Here is a 24404-nt window from a genome sequence, read left to right as displayed (position 1 = left end):
TTGAAAATGCTAAATACAGAATAACAAGGGACTGGAACCTATTCCCATTTAAATCTCACTCTGGAAAATATTCCAAGGACAAGGTGGAGTTCATGAATACAATATCCACTTCACTGCCAGAGGCATAATTGTACAGGTATTCAATTTAGAGGAATCTTCCTGCACACTTTATTCCATTTTATAGTATAATTTATGTATACTCTATCTCAAAATTAAATTTTTCCCTCCCCAAATTTATTTCCATTTTATTTTTTAATTATCATGAGAAAACTGGGATAAAGGTTGAAAATTATGCTAAAAATAACCCAAAGGTAAAAAATTTTAATATACAAATGAAATACAGTACATGCACTGGTGGCAATTTAACTGAAACTGCATTGTACAGTATATACAGGCTGGAGTTAGTCACTATACAGTTGCACACTTCTATTAATACTGTACTGTACAGAGAAACTGAAGCATAATAACATTAGCAAATTCTGTTAACTAAACATGAATTTAACACAGAAGAATCACTACCATAGCCAAGTGTACATACTGTATTAGCTTGGAAGGCGAACCACCAAACAAACACTTGAGTTTGAAATAAATCGTCTTGCAGTAAAAATCGGTGGAAGCTTTTTATATACTGTATTTATTGATAAAAAGATAACATATCCGTCATAGTGAGACCAGAATGAATAGAATACACACCATATATAATTTTTTTGGAGAAAGGTTGAAGATTTATTCATTGCTCAATAAAATATAAATTCACATGAATTTATTGTATGCTATATGAAAAAAAGTATAATGTTTTATTAGGGTTTACACAGCACAGTTTGAAAAACACTAACCAGCTTCACCTTGCAATACCATGACAAACTGTTTCAATCTAATGGTGGAGCAACTGGAGTGGCTGACTGAGTGAAGACCGGGGTAACCAACTGTGGAGCAGGTTTTGGGGCACTAGATGTCACTGAGCTGGTTATTCGACTGCACACTATCCGTACTACACTTAACCACACCATCACACTTATCTGTAAAAGTGAAAGGCATTTAATGGCATGTCTGTCTCCAAATTGATTTTACATGGAAATCACTAAAGTGAGTTAGCCCTTTTCAAAATTTCAGGAGGGGAGTTGAAGAAATTTTTTTAGGCATCTTGATGCTGCTAGGATAGTACAGTACAGGGTAATTATCCAAATTACAACTTTTTGTCCCTTAATCCTACTGAATATACAGTAGTACAGAAATATTATTCGTGTTAGCAAAAATTCATATGCACATGTATGCTAAAAAAAATTATTAGTGATTAATAATACAGGTAGTCATATGTAGTAGTGATCTGCCATATTTTAGAATGTTAGACATTTTTTTCTCATACATACAGGTACAGTAATTATTGCCCTAAAACTACAATATAAGACAAATAAGATGAAAATCAATAAAGATTTATGTGAGTTATGGACAGGGTTGGTACAGAATTTTCAAGAGAGAATTTCTTAAAACTTACTTTTTGCCCTTCTTATACACAATGCCTCATAAATATGTCATGGTGAGTCCTCTGATGACTTTCAGCAGTTATTGTCCTTCATTGTCTAAAAGGCACAGCCAGGGGTATATGTCTTTTTTATATAACTTGATTTAAGCTTTACATTAAACTTTCCTTCTCTTCCTGTATGTTAATTTGAGTACAATAATTTTTAGTTTCTAAATAGAAAAGAGGGATATATTTCATTTTCTCACCTCATATTGTAATTAAAACAGGTAAAAATACCCTGATCAAAATCTAATAATAAAATGTGTGACATGTACAGTACTAATAAACAAACATGGTTGGAATAACAAAGTTGTGAAAGGTTGAAAGACTTTTTCAAAGAGTTGGTAATGAGTTAACTGACATTCATACTGCACTCACACTTCCAGTTATTAAGGGCAGACATTTTAATTCATCCCCAAGATATTGCCTATACTGTATTATACAATATACATGTTCCCAACATGATTATACAGTATGGTAACATGACAAAAAATATCTTGCCAGATACATCCAAAATTAGAAACTTAATACCATTATTTTATTAAATAACATTCATACATTACCTGTCCTAACTGGCACCCAGGAAAAGACAGCAGTGGTCCAAGAGGCCATACAAGGTCAGGCGAGAGTGAAATGACTGGATCGGACTGGTGCTCCCAAATCAACCAAATACACAAGAGTCCCACCACAGCCCGTAGTAGTCCTCCCAGAACCAGACGCACTCGCTGTTCTCCTACAGAACGTTCCATCACTGAAATTTTAATGAAATGCATTTTTTTATTAAATTACGGCAGGTTTCATTCAAGGACAAAAATTTTAATTTTCCTTGCACTATTACCATAATAAAAGATACAGTACCAGCTACTGTAATATGATCAGTATTTATAGTTTTAATATTTGCATAATTTACAAATGTGTAAAAACTCCAACATTCAATAAAATAAAGACTTTAACCGAGTCAAATAACACAGCCAGTACAGGTTAAACCTCTCTATGGTCTGGACACTTTTGGGAAATAAAACATAATTGCCCTGTGACTGCCAGTCATTAACTTCTGAACCAGATGATTGACTGTTGCTCAGTGTTAACATCTTGCCAGCCATTAATTTTTTTTTACAGTAATTTACAAAAAACTTTACTGAAGCACTTTAAATGTATATGTACTTGGCCCTCAATTTGTAGGTTGTTTGGGCATTATCTCACTGACACAAATAAGTAAATGTGATTTTTGTACACAGTCTGGATTCAATTATACCTACAGTGCTCAGCACAGGTGCCACATGGGCTCAAGGAGTGCCCCACTCCACCTCCTGTCACCTACACACAATCTCAAGATGGTTGAGTGGTTCTTCATTTCTGTCAGACTAGAAGTGAGGTGGATGAATCTCCATAAAGCAGTGGTGTAGGAATGACTGGACAGTATGGTGTTATGTGATGTATGGGGGGGAAGGACATGTCACTAATGGGTGATGTTGGCTTGTGTGTAGCAATATGGGTAAACCATTAAGAATAAATGGACAACAACAAATAAAATGAGAATGTATGTGTGCATTTGTCCTTGATTCCAGTCATCCTGCATTAAGTGTGATAACTTTTGGAAACATAATTCGAAAGTAGTCAATTCATTGCCAATTAAAATTATATTTTTTTATGAGTATTACATTTTAAAAATATGTAATGTTAGAACTTGTTACACTTTAGTTCTGTAAAATGCAGACAGATATGCATAATATATTTGAAAGTTAAATATCTTTAAACATACAGTGTAAAATATTTTACATCCATATTCATCCTCCTCTCTAGCAGACAGGTTATTAGCCACGGTTACAGTAACACTGTTCAAATTATGTCACTGTTAACTGAAAATCTGCAATTAGTTACCATTGTGAGTTTATTTTTATTTTATTTTTTGCACCGGTCAGGTTCAGAAAACTAATAAACTTGCAGAGATATTGTTAAGCACATATGAAAATGAGCAAATTAAGAACACTAATTACCCTTCTCTTTATACTGCTGGTTTTGTGTATTAATCTTGCGTTGAACTCTAGCATATGTAGCAAACTGGTCAACCATGCTGATGCCCTGTAACTGTTGTTTCAATTTCCCAACTTCCTGACGCATTTGGCGTTCTCCTGACCCTTCTCCTCCAATTGCACGTAGCATCTGAGGAAAATATTGACAAGCATGAGTTTTCAGAAGACAGTACACTAGTTGGACTTGCAGGGATACCAATGAGGCCCATGGGTGTAGTAAGTCTATAATTTTGTACAAGTGTTCATTCGACTGGCCACGAGTGTTATTCTATGCCATCCACAGCCTCTTCACCATTATTCATACGAACACTCATTAAATACACTCCATGTGTTTGGCCCCTTCTGGTTGGTGACGAGTGTTAACGTGACACCCCCCAATACCCAGTACATTGGATTCATATTTTGAATGTCAGTGGGAAGGAACTAGTCATTTAATCCATATGGAAACACACAGATGACTGCATTGATATGCACAATTAAAAGTTAGGTAATACTGAAGCAGATGGCTAACACCAGAAGGAGTTATTCAATTTCATTCATTTTTTTCCACAGACTTTCTTTGGATGATAGTAAGTAATAAAAACTATACGACAACATTTTATTTGAATTATATGTATTTTTTATTTTTTTCATCTTCTATGATCATAAATCACCCGTAGTGGGTAGAGTACGAAAGATGGATATTGTAGGGTAAAACACAGTGAAAAACTGATCATATGACACTAAAATTATATTTCTATGTGCTTTGTACGAGAAGAAATTAATTATTTACTGTAAATATTCTGCCAAAAAATCTGCCATGTCAGCTCGTGTTGTTGTCTGCTCTTTGTTTGTTTATACTTGGACCAAGCAAGTCGCTTGGTCCGAGCATACTGTGGCTGATACTGATCGCTATAAGAACAGCCCAGTCCCAACCATTGTAAAAATTATCAATAACTTGTAATAAACCAGTGTATTCACTCCCAGTAAACACTACTCCTTGCACTGTCACTATGTTGAAATGAACTGTAGTTTGAGCTTTTCCCCATCTAGTTATTATATGTCTTATTTGTGTCACTTATGTTACTTGTATATTATTTGTAATTCGAAACCCATTCCCCAAATATGTAACTGTATATTTTCAGCCTTCTGGCTGCCAAGCTCTTTCAATAAACCATTAATTATTATTATTATTATTATTTATCCACAAGAAGTTGCTTTTATTGGTACCAGATATCATAAGTACTTTCTGTTTAATAGGGCAGGGGGTCCAAGAGGCAAGGCACCCCAGCTGGGAAGTTAGGTAAGGTTTCTTTGGTTGGTTAGGTCAGGTTCTTTAAGATTGTGTGTACTGTATTGTCATATAATTTTTATTACCTACTATCATGCAAAGAACATCTGTAGAAAAACTGAACGAAATCAAACGATGTGTTTTGGTAATTGTCATCTGCTCCAGGATTACCCAAAAAATTTATTAGGCTGTGTGAACACTGGTGTGACAACACTAAATCAAGTGAGAGACAGTGTTATGCAGAACATGGAATATTTAGTACCGGTATGTGTGTGGCTGGAAGACCAGAATCAGTGGGTGGTCAGTTGACAAACTGCTATAAACAGGAGAACATGGACATAAATGTCAATTGCATTTCATTTGGGATAATATTCATCCATTGGCTGTCCGAAGGTTCCCGCAATGTTACCTGAGGTTATACTCACTTAAGAGTCAGTTGTCGCCTCCTTTCCTCCTCCTCCTCCTCCTCCAAGTAGGTTAGGTTCAGTGAGGTATTTTAGTGTTTTTGGTATGAGAATAGGTTTTCTTATGTATTTTTTTTTGGTGTGTTTTACTCAAATTTGACCTCCATTTTTTTTTTCAAATTAGCTGTTTCTGTTCAAATGAAATTTTATTTTTTTTGCAAAAAACACTAATTTGCACAAGAAATGAAGGTCAACATTTGGAAAACGTCACCAGGGATCTGAATATTGAGTCATATATGGTTAGATAAAGAAAAATTAATAGAAATTATTTCTTCAATAACGCTTCCGTCGGAAATGTATAGTTTACGAGAAAATTAAAGTTTATTTTATAATAAAATTAGCCAATCAGTGGGAGTATTCTTTAACGTCATAGTCGTGTGCACGAATCAGCGCGAGTGTTTATGTGATGTAATACTCAAAAGCCAATTAGCGTAACTTTCAATTCCTGATGTTTCAAGATGGATACTGTTTGAGAAGGGTGCACATTGACTGACTGACACTTTATTCACTGTGTTTTGGAGAAAGATGGAGCAGCCATTGATATTTTCAGGGCTCACGGTGTTATTGCATCATCTGTAAAGTGTCCAAAATGTAAATCTGAGTGTCAGTATCGTGCAAAAAGCTATACAGTACATGGTAAGTTATATCTTCACTATGCCTCATTTCCGATGGAAACGTTATAAAAGATTTTTTCTCTCTCTCTCTATCAAACCATATATGACTCAATATTCAGATCCTGGTGACATTTTCCGCATATTGACCGAAATGAAGGTCAGATTTGAGTAAATCACCCTGAAAAACTTCAAAAACAATTCTCGGGCCAAAACCTGAGAACAGCCAATGGGCGAATATTTACCTTCGTTTGTATGTACATCATGTTTTTGTTTTTCTATTTCATTATAAGTGTTCTTGCATGAAAAATCACCCTAAGTACCGCATAGTATATTGGTTCTAATGGAAACTTTTAGTTCTGCATAATGTAACTTTGCAAATCATAAGCATTTTCAGGAACAGAAAACTTGCAATAAACGAGGACTACCTTTATATTGCCCCAGTTAATGGTCTGTGTTCCGGGTAAAGATTGAACTAGGGTCATGAAATTTCCTCAGGCTACGTTTATTTTCAGCAACCAGACAAACTTTCAACATTCAGATACTTACATACTGGACGAATGTGGGTAGCACAACGCCTGCAGACCCTAGAACGGTAGTGATAACAAATAAATACATTTTTAAGAGATAATTATGACGCCTGACACACAACCATCCTCCGGGAGCTGATGAGGGATCACTAGTGTAAATGTTTACTTCACCCTCCAAGACATTGATATTGAAGTTTATTTAGCCAGAAAAATACAGATACGTAGAGTCGATAATAATAAGAATATTGACCTGGCTGAGGCAGTGGAGAGTCTCGGCTTTCTTGAAGGCACCTGATGTATATTGTACATTTATCTCAAGGAAATATTATGATCATCTGGAATAGTATAGCGAGCTTATATTAATTCATACCTGCTGTATACTGTAATACTTCACCATGACCATTTATGAAAAAATTATTGATATCATTAATCTGGAAACAATATAAAATAATGTTTAACCTTTTGATGTTGTTTATCCTACATATTCATCTTTAGTGCAATGACTACGAGTATTATTACAGGTATATGAAAGTGCCTCAATTTAATTTTATTTATTTATTATAAATATTTCTATAATTATTTTACTAGTAAAAAATTCATAATTATGTCACCAAAACTTAATTTTAAGTTTTGCAAGTATTATATAAAGTGATTTTAAGAGCCTATCTCAGTTTTCGCATGACGTCACATACTACTCCCAGGCAATGCAACGTGATACTTTTTTCCTTTTATCCTCTGGCCGCCGCCAGTGTTGTAGCCTTCCCACCGATAGTGAACTTACATGATCTATAGAAATTGCTTTTACACTTGAAATCAGAGAAGAAAGTAAATCAGGTAAATAAATTATTGGGTCTTATAAGAAGGTCGTTCAGATATCTAGACGGTCCATTCCTCGTAACGATCTTTAAGAGTGAAGTGCTTCCCCATCTGGCAGATTGTGCCAAGAGTTTATAACTCTCACTCCAAAAAAGTTTGCCCTCACAGTTTTCTGGACCTGCGGCGGGTCCGACTAATTACCCAAATATAACCGCAATGAAGTCAAATAATGGTCCTACATGAATAAATCGGACTGCCAATCACTTCTCGACTAGTATTTGGTGTCACGAAGTCACAAGAAATTAGTAAACTTAATTTAATCTGAGTTAATAGATCGAGTGCATGTGCCTAACCTAATACAACTCATTAAATTAAGTTTACCAATTTTTTGTGACTATGACACCAAATGATAATCGAGAAGTGATTCACAGCCCGAATTACGCTTGTAGGACCATCATTTGACTTCATTGTGGCTACTGTACATTTGGGTAATTACTCGCTCCCTCGGTACAAGCACGCGATCTATTAACTCAGTTTAAATTAAGTTTTCCAATTTTTTGTGACTTCGTGACACCAAATACTATTCGAGGAGTAGTTGGCAGTCCGATTTATTCATATAGGACCATTATTTGACTTCATTGCGGCTACATTTGGGTAATTAGTCGGACCGCTCAGGAGGAGGGGGTAGTTGACATGCCGAAGTGCAGCCACCAGTCTGGTGGCCTCCTTTGAATATCAAGGATTTGTGCAGTAATAGCTGATTGTTCTATTAACGATTCTGAAACGATTGTCAAGACCAATTTAATATTTTTTTTAGGTTGTTAGGCATAATTTAGCATCATATTATTCCTAAAATAAGATTTTAACTGATATACTGTAGTGACTACAGAGTAGTCGATAGTGTGCGTGTTACTCTCCAGTACCTCCTGGGTTTGAGCCCGAGGTCGAGGATAGATAAAGAAAGAAGTTTCCTAATGCATAAACGTTTTTTAACACGGCTGTATATATATATATATATATATATATATATATATATATATATATATATATATATAGGCCATTAAATCACGTTTTTAGCCTAATTAATAGAGGGTAAAATGGATAAAGGTAAAGGAATGCGCACGTTCAGAATCCAGAATATTGGTAAACAAACAAATTTACCTGGTAGCGAAGCTGTCACCTTTGCCAGTTATAAATTACACACACCTACAGTACCATGTTACCTGTGTATGGGAAACAGCAGATGCAGGTATGTACTTATTTTAAGTCTAGCAGCAAAAGCAAATATACGGCTGGTGACCGTCAGTGGTGAAGTATTTATGAGGTTTTTTTTTAAGAGTTTTGGTAAAACTGCAGTTTTGGACAATACCCCTAGTAGTTGAGCAATGTGTTTTTCCGATTGTTTGGAAAATTTTAAGACACTTTTCTTCTATGATGATTCAGGCATATTTCAGTAATTTGCGAGGGATACTTTATAAAAGTGTCTAAAAATTGTCTAAACGGTCGAAAAAACACATCGCTCAACTCGAGATCCATATCGTCCGAAACTGCAGTTATACCACAGTTTTGTACACTGATTATGCTTTTCTTTCTGTTAATTTTTGTTGTGAAATGAGTAATTTTCGAGATATAGGCGAGTTAAGATATAGGTTAGGTTAGGCCAGGTCAGGTTTTCTTAGGTTTGGTTTGGTTAGCACATGATTTCACCCATTTTAATATTTTTTTTCTAACTCATAATACAGTATTCCCTAATATAATCAGTAAAAATTGGGGGTGAAATTTCAGTCATGCACCGGTCTTTTTTTCGCTTTTATTAATGTTTTTTGTAATGTTTAGACAAGTCTAAGACCTTTTTCTTCTATGATATATCCGCTGGAAATTAAGGATAGCCAAGATATTAATTTTTCAATATTATTAGATTTGGTCTGTCACAAGTGTCACCATTTGTTGTTTACATCTCACAGAGAGGGTCTTGTGGGGTTATGAGATATTGGTTCACACTCAGGATGGGATGGAGAAGGAAACTCACGATGTGCTCACTGTATACATATTGTAGTGGATAGACTGCAGCTTGTTGCTGGGTAGGCAGCATGGAAACAAACGTTGAGTAGAGAGAGCTGGTTGGTGAGGGTGCCAGAGGAGGGCACACGGCTTGAGGGACGCCAAGGTGGCGAGGGTGCGGGAGCTGCCAGGCTGGCGCGGAGGAGGAGGTGTTGCTTGCTGGTGGCACTGTGTAGAAAGAGGCTGGTCACAGCGGTGTCAGGTCTTATAAGGCGGGGGTAGGCGTGGGGAGATAGTTGACCCCCGCTCCGTAGGTGGCGCTGGAGGCGTAGGCTGGGGAATTCGAGAAGATTCGGTGCTTGTAGGGGAGGAATCCACTACAATACTCCCCTTCCCCTCCAGGCACGGCGGGAGGCTGGAGGTTGGCAGGGTTACGTGCCACATGTGAGGCAGAACGGGCGGTGCATGCCACATGTGAGACATAATGGCGAGGGCATGGATGAGCCGGCCGCTAGGGGGGGCAACTCTGTCTAGATACACGTGATCTGTGGGAGAAAAGAGGGTGAAGGAGGGTTGTGGAGGCGATGAATGTTGTGCTTCCCTCGCGACTGGTACAGAATCCTCAGATGTGCCTGCTGGGGTGTGTGGGCCTGGGTCAGGAGCAGGGGCTGCGTTAGGAAGAGTGTCCATGACAGCAGCAGGGTGCATGACAGCAGCAGGGTCCACGACAGCAGCAGGGTGTAGGACAGTAGCAGGGGGTACCTGAGGGAGAAAAGAGGGGTGTGTGGGTCCGCGTCAGGAGCAGGGGTCACGTCAGGAGGAGCGGCAGGGGGTACTGCTGGGCCGGGGGTGGCATCTGAGGCAGGACGGGTGTGTTGGGGTCGGTAGGACGTGGTGCTTGGGGCAGGAAGAGGAGCGGCTGTCTGCTTAGAGTAGCAGAGCTGCTCTAGGGTGTCTAACCTGCGGTGTAGAGACAGTAGTTGTAGAGCCGATGAGAGCTGCCTCTGCGTGGGTAAGACAGTCTTCCATGTTGCTTGAAGACTGGGAGAGTGATCAGTTTCTCCTCCATCCTGTTTGAGTGGTCACTCCGGGGTCACCATTTGTGGGGTTATGAGATATTGGTTCACACTCAGGATAGGATGTAGAAAGGAAACTCACGATGTGCTCACTGTATGCATATTGTATTGGATGTACAATGCAGCTTGTTGCTGGGTAGGCAGCATGGTAACAAACGTTGAGTAGAGAGAGCTGGTTGGTGAGGGTGCCAGAGGAGGGCACGCGGCTTGAGGGACTCCAAGGTGGTGTGGGAGCCGCCAGGCTGGCGCAGAGGAAGAGGTGTTGCTTGCTGGTGGCACTGTGTAGAAAGAGGCTGGTCACAGCGGTGTCAGGTCTTATAAGGCGGGGGTAGGCGTGGGTAGATAGTTGACCCCCTCTCCGTAGGCGGCGCTGGAGGCATAGGGGAGGAATCCACTACAGTCTGACCGCCCATCATGCAGTGCTTCTTACCTCTGTGTTGGCTTCTTAAGTGTCTACAGCACATGTGTGGGAGTTTCTTATTGGTTGTAGCGATAGGAGACTTATAATTGGGCAAGAGTTTTTTGTCTTAGCCATGGGTGCGTCGGGAGCGGAGATTTGATTTTTGAGTACCAGAATAACCAGATATGGTTGAACAGGTGGAAAGAGCTGTGCTGACATTGTGATAGAGATTATTTTACGTCAATTTTTCTTTTTCTGTACATTTCAAGTATTTATCTTGAAGTTCTTGCTAATCTTAGTACTTCTTCATTTGTTTTTCTCTCTGTAGCCTTTTCTAAGCATTCTCCAATAACACCACTTTTAAAAGGCCTCCAACTTCTTTTTGGTGTCTGTTGAAAGTGTCCACAGATTAGAATGTTAGATAAGGTTAGGTCAGGTTCTAATATTTTCTGCATATTCTTGCTTCCATTTTCGTTTTCAGTGTCATGCAAATACTATCTCCAAAAATTTTAGGTCAGATCCATAGGTTATTTCTGGTGGCAACTGTCTCCTCCACCTTTACCAATAATATTTGAAAGTCTTTCATCTTAATTAGTTATAATACTCGTACAGTATTATTTTTCTTAAAAAATAAGATTGCCATCAAGAATGATATGAATCTGTGATAGTCATCTCAAAGTTTAATGTTTTATTCTTTCACTTCACTATCAGCACAGCAGGTGTGGGTGGTGTTGAATCATGTTAAATCATTCTATGTATTTCAGTGGGAAATTTAAGGTAGAGTATGAGACTGCAGCCCTAAAACATACACCCAAAATTCCTGGACCCTTAACTGCACATTTTTGATCTGTGGCTAACTTTGCTGTGCACAAAATATTTTGGTCTTTAAATTTTTAACTTACCTTATAAAACTTTTAACATATATACAAATTAAAAAGAAAACACGGTATAAGACTGAAAGGTCCCCACCAAGTTTACTGCACCTTGTAATAGTGGGATCACCTGATGAATCTCCACCCTAGTTTGTTTATTTCACCTAAAGATTAACCACCCAAATGCTAACCTAACCTAACCTTATCCCCACAAATAGCATTAAGGTGGTTAATCTTTAGGTGTAATAAGTTGGGGTGGAGATTCTTCATGGGAAATGAGCAAACCAATACCAGTACTGTACTGTGCAGAGTCCCACTAATTAATGGAAGTTTTCCTCTGTATCTCAAAGATAATTCCATTTTTTTTTTAGTTCCTTTAATGTGAATTTCCATTACTCAAGCTTCTGTACCTTGAGGGATGCCTGTACAGTATTTAACTAACTCACTTTTTATTGTGACAGAGGAAGGCCAACAAAGATGCTTTAGAGAAACTGTCAAAAGTTCACCCACTTCCTTCACTCATCCTGCATTGGCCCAAGATAAACTCATCTCTTATCAAGGTAAAACATATAGCATGCCACGTCCAGTATGTTCACTTGTGTGTTGTTACATGTTTTCCAGAAAGTTGGTTCATGCAGTACCTCTTCTTTAACATATTTATTAGACATCTCTACTTTCTCCTCCATATTTACACCTATCTTACACACACAGACACCTCATCTGTACACTTCCCTGTATCCAGTACCTTTAAAAAAGAAATTATTCATTTGATATTACCCTTTAAATGCATAATAGCAACTGAACACTCCAGGACACTTATTTTCCTATATGATTGCTGGAGCCTTGGTGGGTGGAGAGAGGCACTGCACTTTGGCTAGTCTGACATGCTTAACATTAAAGTAGAAATATGTACAGTAATGTACAGTATTACACCAAACTTAATTCCACTAAACTCAAATTTATTGTATTGTACTGTACTGTAGTAACTATATAATCACGACAATCAGTGCTAGATGGAGGGCTGTATTAAGACATGCTGAAACCCTAAGCTATGTCAAGATTTAGAGGCTCCATACCATAAAAAATAAAGTATGTAATTGTGAGAAAGTGTGTATTACATTCTAACATAAAGGTCAATAATTCTTTTTTTTATAAACTATATGTTTACATATACTGTACAGTATACATACGCAAAGATGCAATGAAAAACTTATAATCTAAATAACATACACATCTTAGAAAAAGCTTTATTTGTATTATAAAATACTTTATGATTTTCTAACTAGCAAATTTGAAATTGAAGACTTTTACATAAAACATTGCACAGATCGACCAAGGTGTATAAGGTGTGTCCACGGGAAGTCATGTCACTTAGTGCTGAGTTAAGGGATAAGTATCCAGCTCCCTGGCCACCTATTGCGGGCAGTAGTTTGATAACCCTGACGAGAGGAAGACATTATTTAGAGCCATCGTTGATGTGCTTCCGTCTTTCCTCAAGGGAGGATGTGGGATATATTTCCGTTCTCCCTCGAGGGTCCCTACTCAAGATCACTACCACGCTCACATCAATCGGACGTAGTTTAGAAGAGCTACTTTAAGATAACCTCCTTCCTCATTTAACACTCATAGCTACAGTGATTATAAGTTATGGTGATAATCCTTTTTGAAAGTGTACATAGAAACCTTTTATAATAAATATACAAAAGGAACCTATTGGATTAAGTTACTGAAGACCCAATAAACTTTTATGTATATTTTAGTACTTCTAGAATATGAGGTAACATGTTTCACAAGTGATTGTTACAAGTGGTGACAACCCAGGAAGGTTGTTACATATATGACAGCTTCACAAGTAGTTGTTATACAACAAGTAACAGTCACCCAACAGATACACAGTTGGTAAAGGTAGAGAAATTATGTTCTTCCCATTACTGTGTTATACTGTTACAAAGAAGATAGTGTTACATAGTTGGCAAAGCGTAGCTTAAGGGGACCCAGTCTATGACCAGTCTAAGGTGATCAGTCTTCAGTTTACAGTTACAGTCACTTCTGCTATAACGCGATAGTTGTGTTCTTGTAAAATATCATGTTATAGAAAATCGCGTAATAGAAATAACAGGGCTTATGGAGAAAATAGGGTTAGGTGCAGATTACTACTCGAAATCGAAAAAAAATTAGAAGTTAGCCTAACACAAAGGATAGCACAGTCTAAATAAATGTTACATTCATATCTAATAATGAAATTATACAGTAAATGTAACACTTTACCTTGAAAAAATATGAACATAAAACTTGATGGGGGAGAAGGGTGATTTTGAGGTTGATAACATCGAGCTTCTCTTTAAGTTTTATATCCTTTCTTTTACGATCATCACCGGGAATTCGATCACCAGAACGCTTCTTGGAGATATTCTTCTTTACCATATTCACAGTTAATACCACAAAATTGGAGAAATAGTATGCAAAAATCGCGTTACAGCAAACAAGCGTTCGCGTTATACAAATATCGTTCCTCTATTCATAAATCGCGTTAGAGCAAATTCGCGTTATCAAAACACGCGTTATAGCAGAACTCACTGTAGTCAGGTGTACTCCAAGTATACATGACAATTTTGGTAACAGAAGTTATTCGTTTGGAATTGAGTAACAGTTGATATAATCTGTTCTCCAGTTACTCCTACTATTATATAAAGAAATTAAACAGTTTCATCCTTGGTAGATGGAAGCAGTAATGCAACTGGCACTGTCTCTTCTGGTTGAACATCACATAAAATTTTAAACTTTTCTTTCGTAGTTCCCCAAGAGCAAAGTCATGGATGAAGTCGTCCAATGATAAGCTACAAATTTTTCACTTTCTATTCACATAATGCTTAATGCAGGGAACTTTTCTCACAGCATTGATGTCCATAGTTCATTCTTAATCCTTTTCAGCTTCATACTTTACCTTTCTCCTGAGCAATTTGTGACTATTAGCCACAATATTGCTTCTACATTAGGGAAAGCCAAATGAATCTTATCTTGGAAGATGACTTGATAGAGGTTCTAGTGGCATAAATATCCTTTATTAGAAAAAATTTTCTTGGTATAAACATTTAAGTGCTTTACTTCCCCAACAAGGTTAACATCAATATCATCAGGATAGTCTTTCACCAGAAACTTTACACTGTCACACAACTGTTTATTTTTATTTTTGCAACATTATTGTACTGTATATGACTGACTTTTTTTCACATTGATTTCAAGGGCATCCATCACGAGAATAAAGGATTTTACTCAAAATTTGTCTCTTGGAGAAAGCCTGTCATCATCATTTGCTACATCACCATCACTGACTTGTTTTTTCTTACTCTCTTTTATTCACACCCTTGTAGTCTACATCAAGCAGATCTCCTTTTGCTTTGAGTCCAGTTTCATCAAAACTTTTTAGGATTTATGTCAAGAAGTTAGTGAGCAATGTGTAAAGCTTTGTACATGTGCTAAGGCCAATCTGTGGATCCTGTAGGGTCTTGTTGGTTTGTGGAAATGATCTCACCAATGAACATGAAGACACATTCCAGTTCCTCAGTTTTTTCAAGAAGAATATCAGCTTTCTTCTTGTTTCACCCTCTTCACTGTCATGAGTACATTAGTATGGACATGAGTAAAAGCATCATTACAGTAATTGAATTACTGTATAACTCACCTATGGTTGAAGTAGCCTTTGCATGTGCTTCCCACCTAGATTAGTGTTAGAAGATGTTTTGGTACTATAGAGTCTAGATTCAAGAATTTGAGTACTGCCCAGGGTTTTGTAGAGACCAATTACAACTCGGCATCTGCACTGGTAATTCAAACTGAGTCCAACTTTGGGTAGTTTTACTACAATGTGGGAATGAACCCATCTCAACTGTAAACTCAGTGAAATACCTTGGACTAACTCTCGACTTTCTTCATCTGGAGAATAAATTGTAGATAATATAATTAGTAAAACTAATGTTAGGATAAACAATTTGTTTATAGAAATGCCATATGTCTCAGCTGATGCTCATAGCAACTTTGCTTGGCACTCTACAAAGTCACTTAGACTATTCCTGATCATTATTACACTCTGCCTTAACACAGAAGCTAAAAGTCAAATTAAAAAAAATTTAAAACAAGGCAGTGAGGTTTATTCTTGACATGAATGCAAGAGATCACATTGGTCTCAGAGTTCTTCAATCACTGAAAATGTTAAGTGTGACAGATAGAGTGAAGCAACTGAGTCTGAATCACTCTTATTAGATATTCAACAAACTGTGGCCAGACTATTTAACACCAAATTTTGTAAGGATTAGGGATATGAACCGGCAGGCACTAGAGGGAGGGAACATAATTTTGTGGTATACCGTACCTGGTGTTTACATTCAAGCAAAAAACACTTTCTTCTTCACAGCTATAAAAGACTGAAACAAGTTACCAAACTACAGTACATCAAAACCAGTAATAGTGTAAAACAATTCATAGCTAAAAGTAAAAAATACATAACAGATGAAGCTGTTTCTGTATTAACCACAAAATATATAATGTTGAAGAGATCTGCCAACCTCAATTAGTCCAAGTGCAATGTAATGCTTGTTAAATTGATCAGAAAACTTTCTCTATTTCTCCTGTTGACATGCTATTACTGATTAGAGACCTAGCCTAAGCAAAGGACCCTACTGTAAATAGCATCTGTTGGCTTTGCCAATTATTAAGTCTGTCAATCTATCAACTGTATTCATCATTAAATCTATATAACTATTTATATCATCTAACCTTACAGAAGTGAAGAACAAGGGACAGACTGATGACAGAGGCTACATCACCACCACCACCAGATGACAGAGGCTACATCACCACCACCACCAGATGACAGAAGGCTATATCACCACCACCAGGTGAGAGAAGGCTACATCACCACCATGTCCCATAAAACAATTATATTTAATAATTTCACTAGTTTTTGTGAAAGTATCTTTCATAAGGTCATTGCATTAATTTGTAATTATAAAATAGAATATGGCATTAAAGTGTTATTTGATTATTACTGTAATTAATTATATAATTACATAAATTCATTGTGTTTTGATGAGAGGAAGAAGGATTAGTGTTTTGATGAGAGGAAGAAGAAGAAGGTTTAAGGGGTAAGTATTATATTTCATCACAGAAAACTAAGAAGGGGTAACTATTATATTTTATGACAGAACACTATGAAGGGGTAACTATTATATATCATGACAGAACTCTAAGGAGGGGTAACTATTATATTTCATCCCATAAAACAATTATATTTAATAATTTCACTAGTTTCTGTGAAAGTATCATTCATAAGATCATTGCATTAATTTGTAATTTTAAAATAGAATATAGCATTAAAGTGTTATTTGATTATTACTGTAATTAATTATATAATTACATAAATTCATGTAGCTCGCCAAAATGGTGGCATCCTAAAGTAATATAAGAAACCTAGGCTTCAGTGGGTAGGGTTGGGGATAGGGGTGAAAATTACCACCACTTCGAATTTTGTTTCTTCCCTCTATCTTTCAATCTTTCCCTTGTGGTTTGATGAGAGGAAGAAGAATAATAAGAAGGTTTAGTGTTTTGATGAGGAAAAAGAAGAAGGTTTAAGGGGTAACTATTATATTTTATGACAGAACACTATGAAGGGGTAACTATTATATTTCGTGACAGAACTCTAAGGAGGGGTAACTATTATATTTCATCCTATAAAACAATTATATTAAATAATTTCACTAGTATTTGTGAAAGTATTTTTCATAAGATCATTGCATTAATTTGTAATTATAAAATAGAATATGGTGTGGGGTATGAGATTGTTTGGTTCACACTCAGGATGGGATGGAGAAAGGAAACTCACAATGTGCTCTCTATATACATGTTGTATTGGATGTACAATGCAGCTTGGCGCTGGGAAGGCAGCATGGTTACAAGCGTGATGTAGAGAGAGCTGGTTGGTGAGGACGCTCAGAGAAGGGCAGCTTGTGGGTCGCCATGCTCGCCAGCGGGAGAGAGGACCGCCAGGCAGGCGGAGGTGTTGCTGGCTAGTTGGTGTAGGTAGAAAAAAGTCAGGTCACCACCAGGTCAGGTCTTAAATAGCGGGGGTAGGCGTGGCTTAGTAGTTGACCCCGGCTCCGTGATGTATGGCGGCGCTGGTTGACCCAGACCACGAGGCATACACTGGGGAATTGGTGGGGTCGACTACTCAGCGACAAACAGCGTTTGTAGGGGAGAATTCCACTACAATGGCATTAAAGTGTTATTTGATTATTACTGTAATTAAATATATAATTACATAAATTCATGTAGCTCGCCAAAATGGTGGCATCCTAAAGTAATATAAGAAAACTTGGCTTCAGGGGGCAGGGCTGGGGATAGGGGCGAAAAAAAAAACCACCCCTTCGAATTTTGTTTCTTCCCTCTATCTTTCAATCTTTCCCTTGTGTTTTGATGAGAGGAAGAAGAAGGTTTAAGAGGTAACTATTATATTTCATCACAGAAAACTAAGAAGGGGTAACTATTACAAGTCTAAATTAACATTAACTTAACACTAACAAAACACATTTACCCCCAAATTTCTTGCATTCTATACTTACATCCTTACATATATCCATACACTTGAGCACCCTCCTGTAATACTTTACAAGTGAGCACCAGCCTTCCTGCTCTCTTATGGCTGCAGCAGTCTTCCCACAGGCATCATCCACAACATTCCTTCAAAGTACATGCCATTTTACTCCTAAATTTATAACATTCACTATTAACCATTTATGAGCACACCACCACTGCCCAACGTACGAGCGCCCCTCCACTCCTTCTCAACGACATTCAGTGGTTTTTAGGTTTAGCCATCAAAGACAAAACTTAACTGGGGAGGATGAATTAACATGTGTTACATCTTGCTCAAGGTTGGTTCTGTATCTTTCTCTGTTGGCCTTTAAGTACATCATCTGTAACCTGCAATATATTTAGAGTTGTTATTTATGTAGAAAAAAGGTTAAACATACAATATCCTTCTACCACTAGACCACCTCTACTTAAATAGACTCCAACTGTACACAAGTTATCAAATTTTAATGGTTTACAAAAATCTCAGTTTTATCCAACTTGAAAATTAACTTTCTGTATTGACAATCGGTAAACTTAAGTGGCTCATAATATAATTTGAATTATTGTTCTTTAATACATTAGATAAGACATAGGTTTTTGTATAAAAGATAGCTTAATATTGATTTGGTTCAGTCTAGGTTAGTTATGTTTGATCTAAGTTAGGATAGTTAGGCTAGTGAAGTTAGTTGAAACCAACCCACAACAACTTGCTTTACTCGCTATATTTACTACTACACTACAACTAATTTTCTCCAATAACCAATAGGCATGTAGTTCTGTATATTTACTCTAATATCAGTCTCTACAGTCAGTCCACACAGTCCTCCAGAGCAATCCCAACACACACACACACACACACACAGTCCTCCAGAGCAATCCCAAAACACACACACACACACAGTCCTCCAGAGCTGTCCCAACACACACACAGTCCTCAAGAGCCGTTCCAACACAATCCTCCAGAGCCTTCTAACACACACTGTCAGCCAGGCCCCCCCCCCACACACACACACCCTCCACTGCCCAGTGTAGGAGCACAGTGTTGAGTGGTTTATGGGATGACTGTACTAGCCAAGATATACTGTATAAGTAACTTAACTGATGAGGCTGAAGTTACATGCTGGGCATTAAATCTTGCTCAAGGTTCTGTCACTTCTCCATTGGCCTTCAAGTACATCAGCTGTCACAGGTGATTGGTGTACCAGATGTGAAAGCAAGATGACCTCAGTGACTGTTCTCTACTGTACTGTCAACCATCCCACAACCCACACCATGACTTCCACCTTTTTAAGCACAAATTTATTTATACAATTAAGAAAATATTTGAAAGTACAGTTAAGTAATATTTAAGAATGTATAAGTAAGCCTCGAGTCAAGCCACATAGATTAAAATAAGGTATACTCTATATAGTGTAATGGTTGGCACTTGTATCGATTAGGAACATACTGTTGGCTCTCATTATACAATATATGTTCATAATCAAATACACTGAATAAATTTGACATTTTTTATACTCCGATTCTGGAAAAGTAGAATAATAATGATCTTGTAAGCTGAACTTGAAACCTGAAGGCGAGGTGTAAAGTATATGGATCCTGTGATGCCAACATGATAGCCTATGTATACTTATCAATCACTAATTGACATCCGAGTGCCCGCCTATGTAGAACTGCTACAAACTAATGCCCATGTAGAGATGTATTGGGTATGTAAAATCAAAACTAAAAGGATGACCATAGGACTGTACCTTCAGATGGCATTGTAATATCTCCTTTCAGTGTAGTTAAGTCTTTGACTCTGTATGCATACTATTATTTTGAAAGTAATATATACATAGTACGTGAAGTAGAATACAGTAGGGACTTTAATTACGGAATGTTGACAATCTGGACACTGCACACCAGTTGTTGAATGGAAGTTCGTTTTGCCTATAATTTAGAAAAGAAATCCTTGTAAAATTATAATTCAAATTATAAATGTACTATTATGTACAACCTATAAATTAACTTTGTTATGCAAAAAAGCTTAAGACTTTGAAATCCAATGGTCATGTTTAAAGTTGTAACGTTTTGAAATGAAATAATTTGATATCAGACCGAAATACAGTAGGTGTTGGTGGTAGTGTGTGTATCTTGCAAAGCTGTCCTGGGGCCCAAACTCCAGCCTGGGACAGATGTGAGAAGGGTGTTGAACGTTGTAAACCTAGCAAATATCGCACCCACACCTGCCCAAAAGGTTAGTATCTTGAAAAGTGGTGGAAGTGATGAATGCAGTTCTAAACAGATTTGGTCACTTGAATAAATTTAGAAATACCCCTGTACTGTACCAGGTCAAAATTATTAACAAAGTCAAGACTTCCATTACTGGATCAAACTAAATCTCGTGTATGACCAAAACCTGACATAAGAGAGAGAGAGACTCATTAATGTCTAGTGTAATAAACTAACCTTAAGTGGAGTCCATTAAAAATGTTGAAGTAGGAAATACTGGATAGATTGTGAAATCGTGAAGACGCCTCCATCACAACGTATCTGCCGAGAAGAAATGAGCACATTACCACAATACTAGCATTATCTAGATGCAAGAAAAATGTTATCTAGTGTGATGTTCACAACCATTGCAAGTTCTGGTTTCCTCCTACATACACTAATACTATACATAATGAAGGTTTAAATTGATACCAGAACTACTTGAATGTCTAGTAAACTGTTAAGTACCTAGACAGCACGGGTATAACCCAAAGAAGAATAAGGCAAGTTGACACGTTCTTTAGTAATCTGTATCAAACTTCTGGACTATTATCAAACTAACATAAGCAGAGTATGTAGTGTATAATAAAAATAAACTATAAAATTCCTTTTATTTTTAAGATTTCCTGTCTACGAAACCTAATATACTGTACTTCATCGTTAGTCTTGCAATATTAAACAGTCAAAACATGAAGATACCATTAAGTGGAAGTGACTATGTAAATCTCATTTTTCGATACTATTCATCTATAAAAAGCTAAAATATTACATTGATGGTCTTGGTAAATATACAGTAAACATGGTCTTCTTGATAAGATATAAGTTACTGTACCTTGTATTATAAATTGGTCTGAAAATGAAGAGTTTATGAAGTAGTGATCATGCAACACTGCAGTAGCCCTCCTTTATCCGGGCTGGGGACCGGCATGTTCAGTTGAACAAGGCAGAGTTACTACTCTGTATCTACTTCAAACTTCACTGAAGTAGCCCTCCTCCCTTATCCGGGCTGGGGACCGGCATGTTCAGTTGAACAAGGCGGAGTTACTACTGTGTATATACTTCTAACTATGGTGCTGTTACTATTACAAAAATAAGTCTTACCTTTAAAACCTCCAGGCAGCACCTTGTTGTGGGTCCACAGTCAGCCAAACAAACCTGGAATACAAAAAGTTTTAGACAATGTTCATAAATACCTTACATATAGACATTACATATTGTCACAAGTACTTTACCTGTTTGGTGGTGTTCTAGTCCTGCCAGACGTTCGCCTCAGCAAGCCTTCCACCTGAGCCAGCCAGCAGTCCACCTGAGCCAGCCAGCCATTCACCTCAGACAGCCACATAATCTGAAAGATTTAAAAAGACCTTTAGGGTGTGTGAATGAGAGGAAGGGTTTGTGGATGGACAGGAGGGTAAGTGGATGGGAGGTTGGGTGTGTGGGTGGGAGGAAGGGTGCATGGATGGGAGGAAGGGTGTGTGGTTGGGAGGACCTCCCATCCACACACACACTCACTTCCATGCAGACACCTACCTTCTCTCCCACCCAACAATACCTCCCACCAACCTAACCACTCCCTCCTACCCACCCACCCAACCCTCCCACACCTACACCTTCCCTCTCACCCACCCTCCCTTCCCTCCCTTCAGTTATCGGAGAGCTGCGGGTTTGAGGGATTCCGGCTTACGAAGATATTACTGCACTCTGATAAGTGGTGAAATTATAACTTAAATTACTTAAAATTAAACTCTAGGATACTTATACAGCATTAAATATACATAATTAAACATAACATAAGCTAAACACTTAATTTTTATGATCTAATATCCAGGAAGGGGAATATCATAAAATAACACATCTATCAAACAGTTAAGAATACAGTCAACCCTCGCTTTACGCGGTCCCACATTCCGCGTTTCCACGTTTACGCGGTACCCTGCCGAAACAGGAATGCTCACATTCCGCGGTGCGTGTACCCCTTTACGCAGAGCGGCTGGCGAGCCGTGCCATTTTTGGATCCAAACCTCCCGCCATGTTGTGTAAGCGGCGCGAGCAGGGTGCGCACACGGTCGCCCAGTCATCAAAACATTACCGAGTTCTTCACCCGCCACTCACCACAGCCGGCCCAAGTCAGTGATAGTGATAATTATAGTGAGGATATGGACTTATATGGACTTTGAGGGGTTTGACAAAGAGGCCCTGCAAGCCTCTGTGGTGGATAGTGATACAATTGATACAAGTGATACAAGTGAGGGCCAATAATCTGCCCTCTGCCTCGGAACCAACCCCCCATCCCCGTGTGCCCAGCCATCTTTTCTACTAATGTATGTGTTAAAAAAACTAATATTATTGATATTTCTCTTAATTATTAATTGTGTGTGCATACCATCATAAAGTTAAGATAATATTTTTACTACAACATAGTTGTGTGTCGTCAAAAAGTGGAGTTTGGGGGTCGGCCCGGTCTCTATTTCAATTAATCCCATATGTTATGTTGTTCACTTTACGCGTTTCTCACTTTCCGCGGTACCCTGTGGGTTGAATTAACCGCGTAAAGTGAGGGTTGACTGTATTTCCTTAAGTATGTACAGTCACCCAAGAAAGTCCTGTTGCGAACCACGATTCAGACTCGTGAACCCGAAGCAGTAGACACCGATACATTATTCTGTCCATAAATGCTTCGGATTCAAGAGTCTGAATCTCGGGGTTCATGGTTCGCGACAGGAAAGTCAAAACATCACAGTATTTGAAAATTGATAGTCATAATTATATTATTATTGTTTTTTATTTGTATTTTATTATTATTATTATTAGTATTATTATTATATCTTTGCCCCCAGGCCCTGATGTGGGTCATTGACCTGTGCACGGGTGGGCTACTCCCTTAATTTATAAAAAAAAAAAAAAAAAAAAACAACAACAACAACAACACCTGACAAAGCACAATCATATCAATGCATCCCAGCACAGTATAATGGAGAAAATCCTGCCTAACAAATACTCACTTTCCTTCAAAAGGTAACAGGGTATGTGGACCAAGGGCTACCAGTGGATGGGTTGTATATGGATTTTTCTAAGACTTTTGACAAGTCCCACATGCAACAAGAGCCTCTAAGATCCAGGCACAAGGCATCACATGCCAAGCCAAACCAAACCTAACCAAAACTAACCTAACCTAACAAAAACTATGCATTTGCCCAGGAAATGCCATAGAAGAAATCGATTCCTTATTAAAAAAAAAATTAAAGTAAAGGTGTAGAAAAGGGTGACCACCAGATGTTGTTTGTTGATTTTCTTGATTTTTACTATACTTATTGTTTTGATGATTTTAAGTATATTAAAAAAAAACGACAACTTTCGATTATAGTTTTAAGTACTTTTTTTTATTTACTCTATCTCAATTTTAATACCAGCGCCACTTTAGTTGTTATCTCGCTGAATCCCTTTTCAAGAGATGTTTCCTAAATGATGGTGAACGCTTCCACGTATTCCTCCTCACCATTGCTGATGTACAGTACATCAACCTCAATATTAAGGTAAGTTGTTTAACACATAAATTAACATTGTAATGCATAGAACCTAATAGAACTTGACCTAACAAACCCAAAGGTTGGGTATGTTTGGTCAGGTTTTATTAGGTTCCATGCATTGTCATTTCCACTTTTGTGTTTAATGTCATATTAGTGTGTAGAAATTTTTTTAACCAATTCGGACAATTCCTTCTAGTAGTCAACCTTTTCTACACCTTTACCAAAAAATAATCTTATTGATATTGATAAAAAATCTGGGTAATTATATAGGACTAACCCTCGAGCGAAATTGATTGAAAACAATTATAAAAACGCCGGATATTCATTGTTATATTATAGTGGACACTGTTGTAGCTTGTGGAAATATGTTTAAAAAATATATATTTTTAAAATAAACACTACTTA

The 24404-nt window shown here is 37.5% G+C and overlaps 1 protein-coding gene and 2 long non-coding RNA genes across 4 annotated transcripts in view; 1 reads left to right on the top strand and 2 right to left on the bottom strand.

The window, feature by feature from the left end:
• Window positions 1-301: 301 nt before the first annotated feature.
• On the bottom strand, window positions 302-6753 carry LOC121878413 (guided entry of tail-anchored proteins factor 1-like). Its single transcript, XM_042384639.1, has 4 exons — window positions 6681-6753; window positions 3520-3685; window positions 2086-2273; window positions 302-1019 (listed from the first exon to the last, which is right to left on the bottom strand). The coding sequence occupies exons 2-4, from the start codon at window positions 3683-3685 to the stop codon at window positions 870-872; spliced, it is 504 nt and encodes a 167-aa protein (XP_042240573.1). The 5' UTR covers window positions 6681-6753; the 3' UTR covers window positions 302-869.
• A 1624-nt stretch (window positions 6754-8377) lies between these two features.
• On the top strand, window positions 8378-21080 carry LOC121878541. 2 transcript variants are annotated; one of them, XR_006091175.1, is made up of 4 exons: window positions 8378-8495; window positions 12057-12155; window positions 16376-16490; window positions 19366-21080. It is a non-coding gene; the product is annotated as an uncharacterized LOC121878541 (long non-coding RNA). The 2 variants fall into 2 exon arrangements; XR_006091174.1 differs by lacking the exon at window positions 19366-21080 and having other exon boundaries at window positions 16376-16636.
• The window catches only part of LOC121878542, a 43904-nt gene continuing 39517 nt past the window's right edge, over window positions 20018-24404 (bottom strand). The window contains exons 3-6 of the long non-coding RNA XR_006091176.1: window positions 21705-21817; window positions 21574-21627; window positions 20671-20754; window positions 20018-20151 (exon numbers count right to left, since the gene is read on the bottom strand). This is a non-coding gene — a long non-coding RNA (uncharacterized LOC121878542). The remainder of the gene's footprint in view (window positions 20152-20670; window positions 20755-21573; window positions 21628-21704; window positions 21818-24404) is intronic.

Source organism: Homarus americanus, unplaced genomic scaffold (genome assembly GCF_018991925.1).
Source record: "Homarus americanus isolate GMGI-L3 unplaced genomic scaffold, GMGI_Hamer_2.0 scaffold41027, whole genome shotgun sequence".
Classification (NCBI taxonomy): Eukaryota; Metazoa; Arthropoda; class Malacostraca; order Decapoda; family Nephropidae; genus Homarus; species Homarus americanus.
Note: the sequence above shows the minus strand (reverse complement) of the source record. Positions and strands in the feature narration are given on the sequence as shown.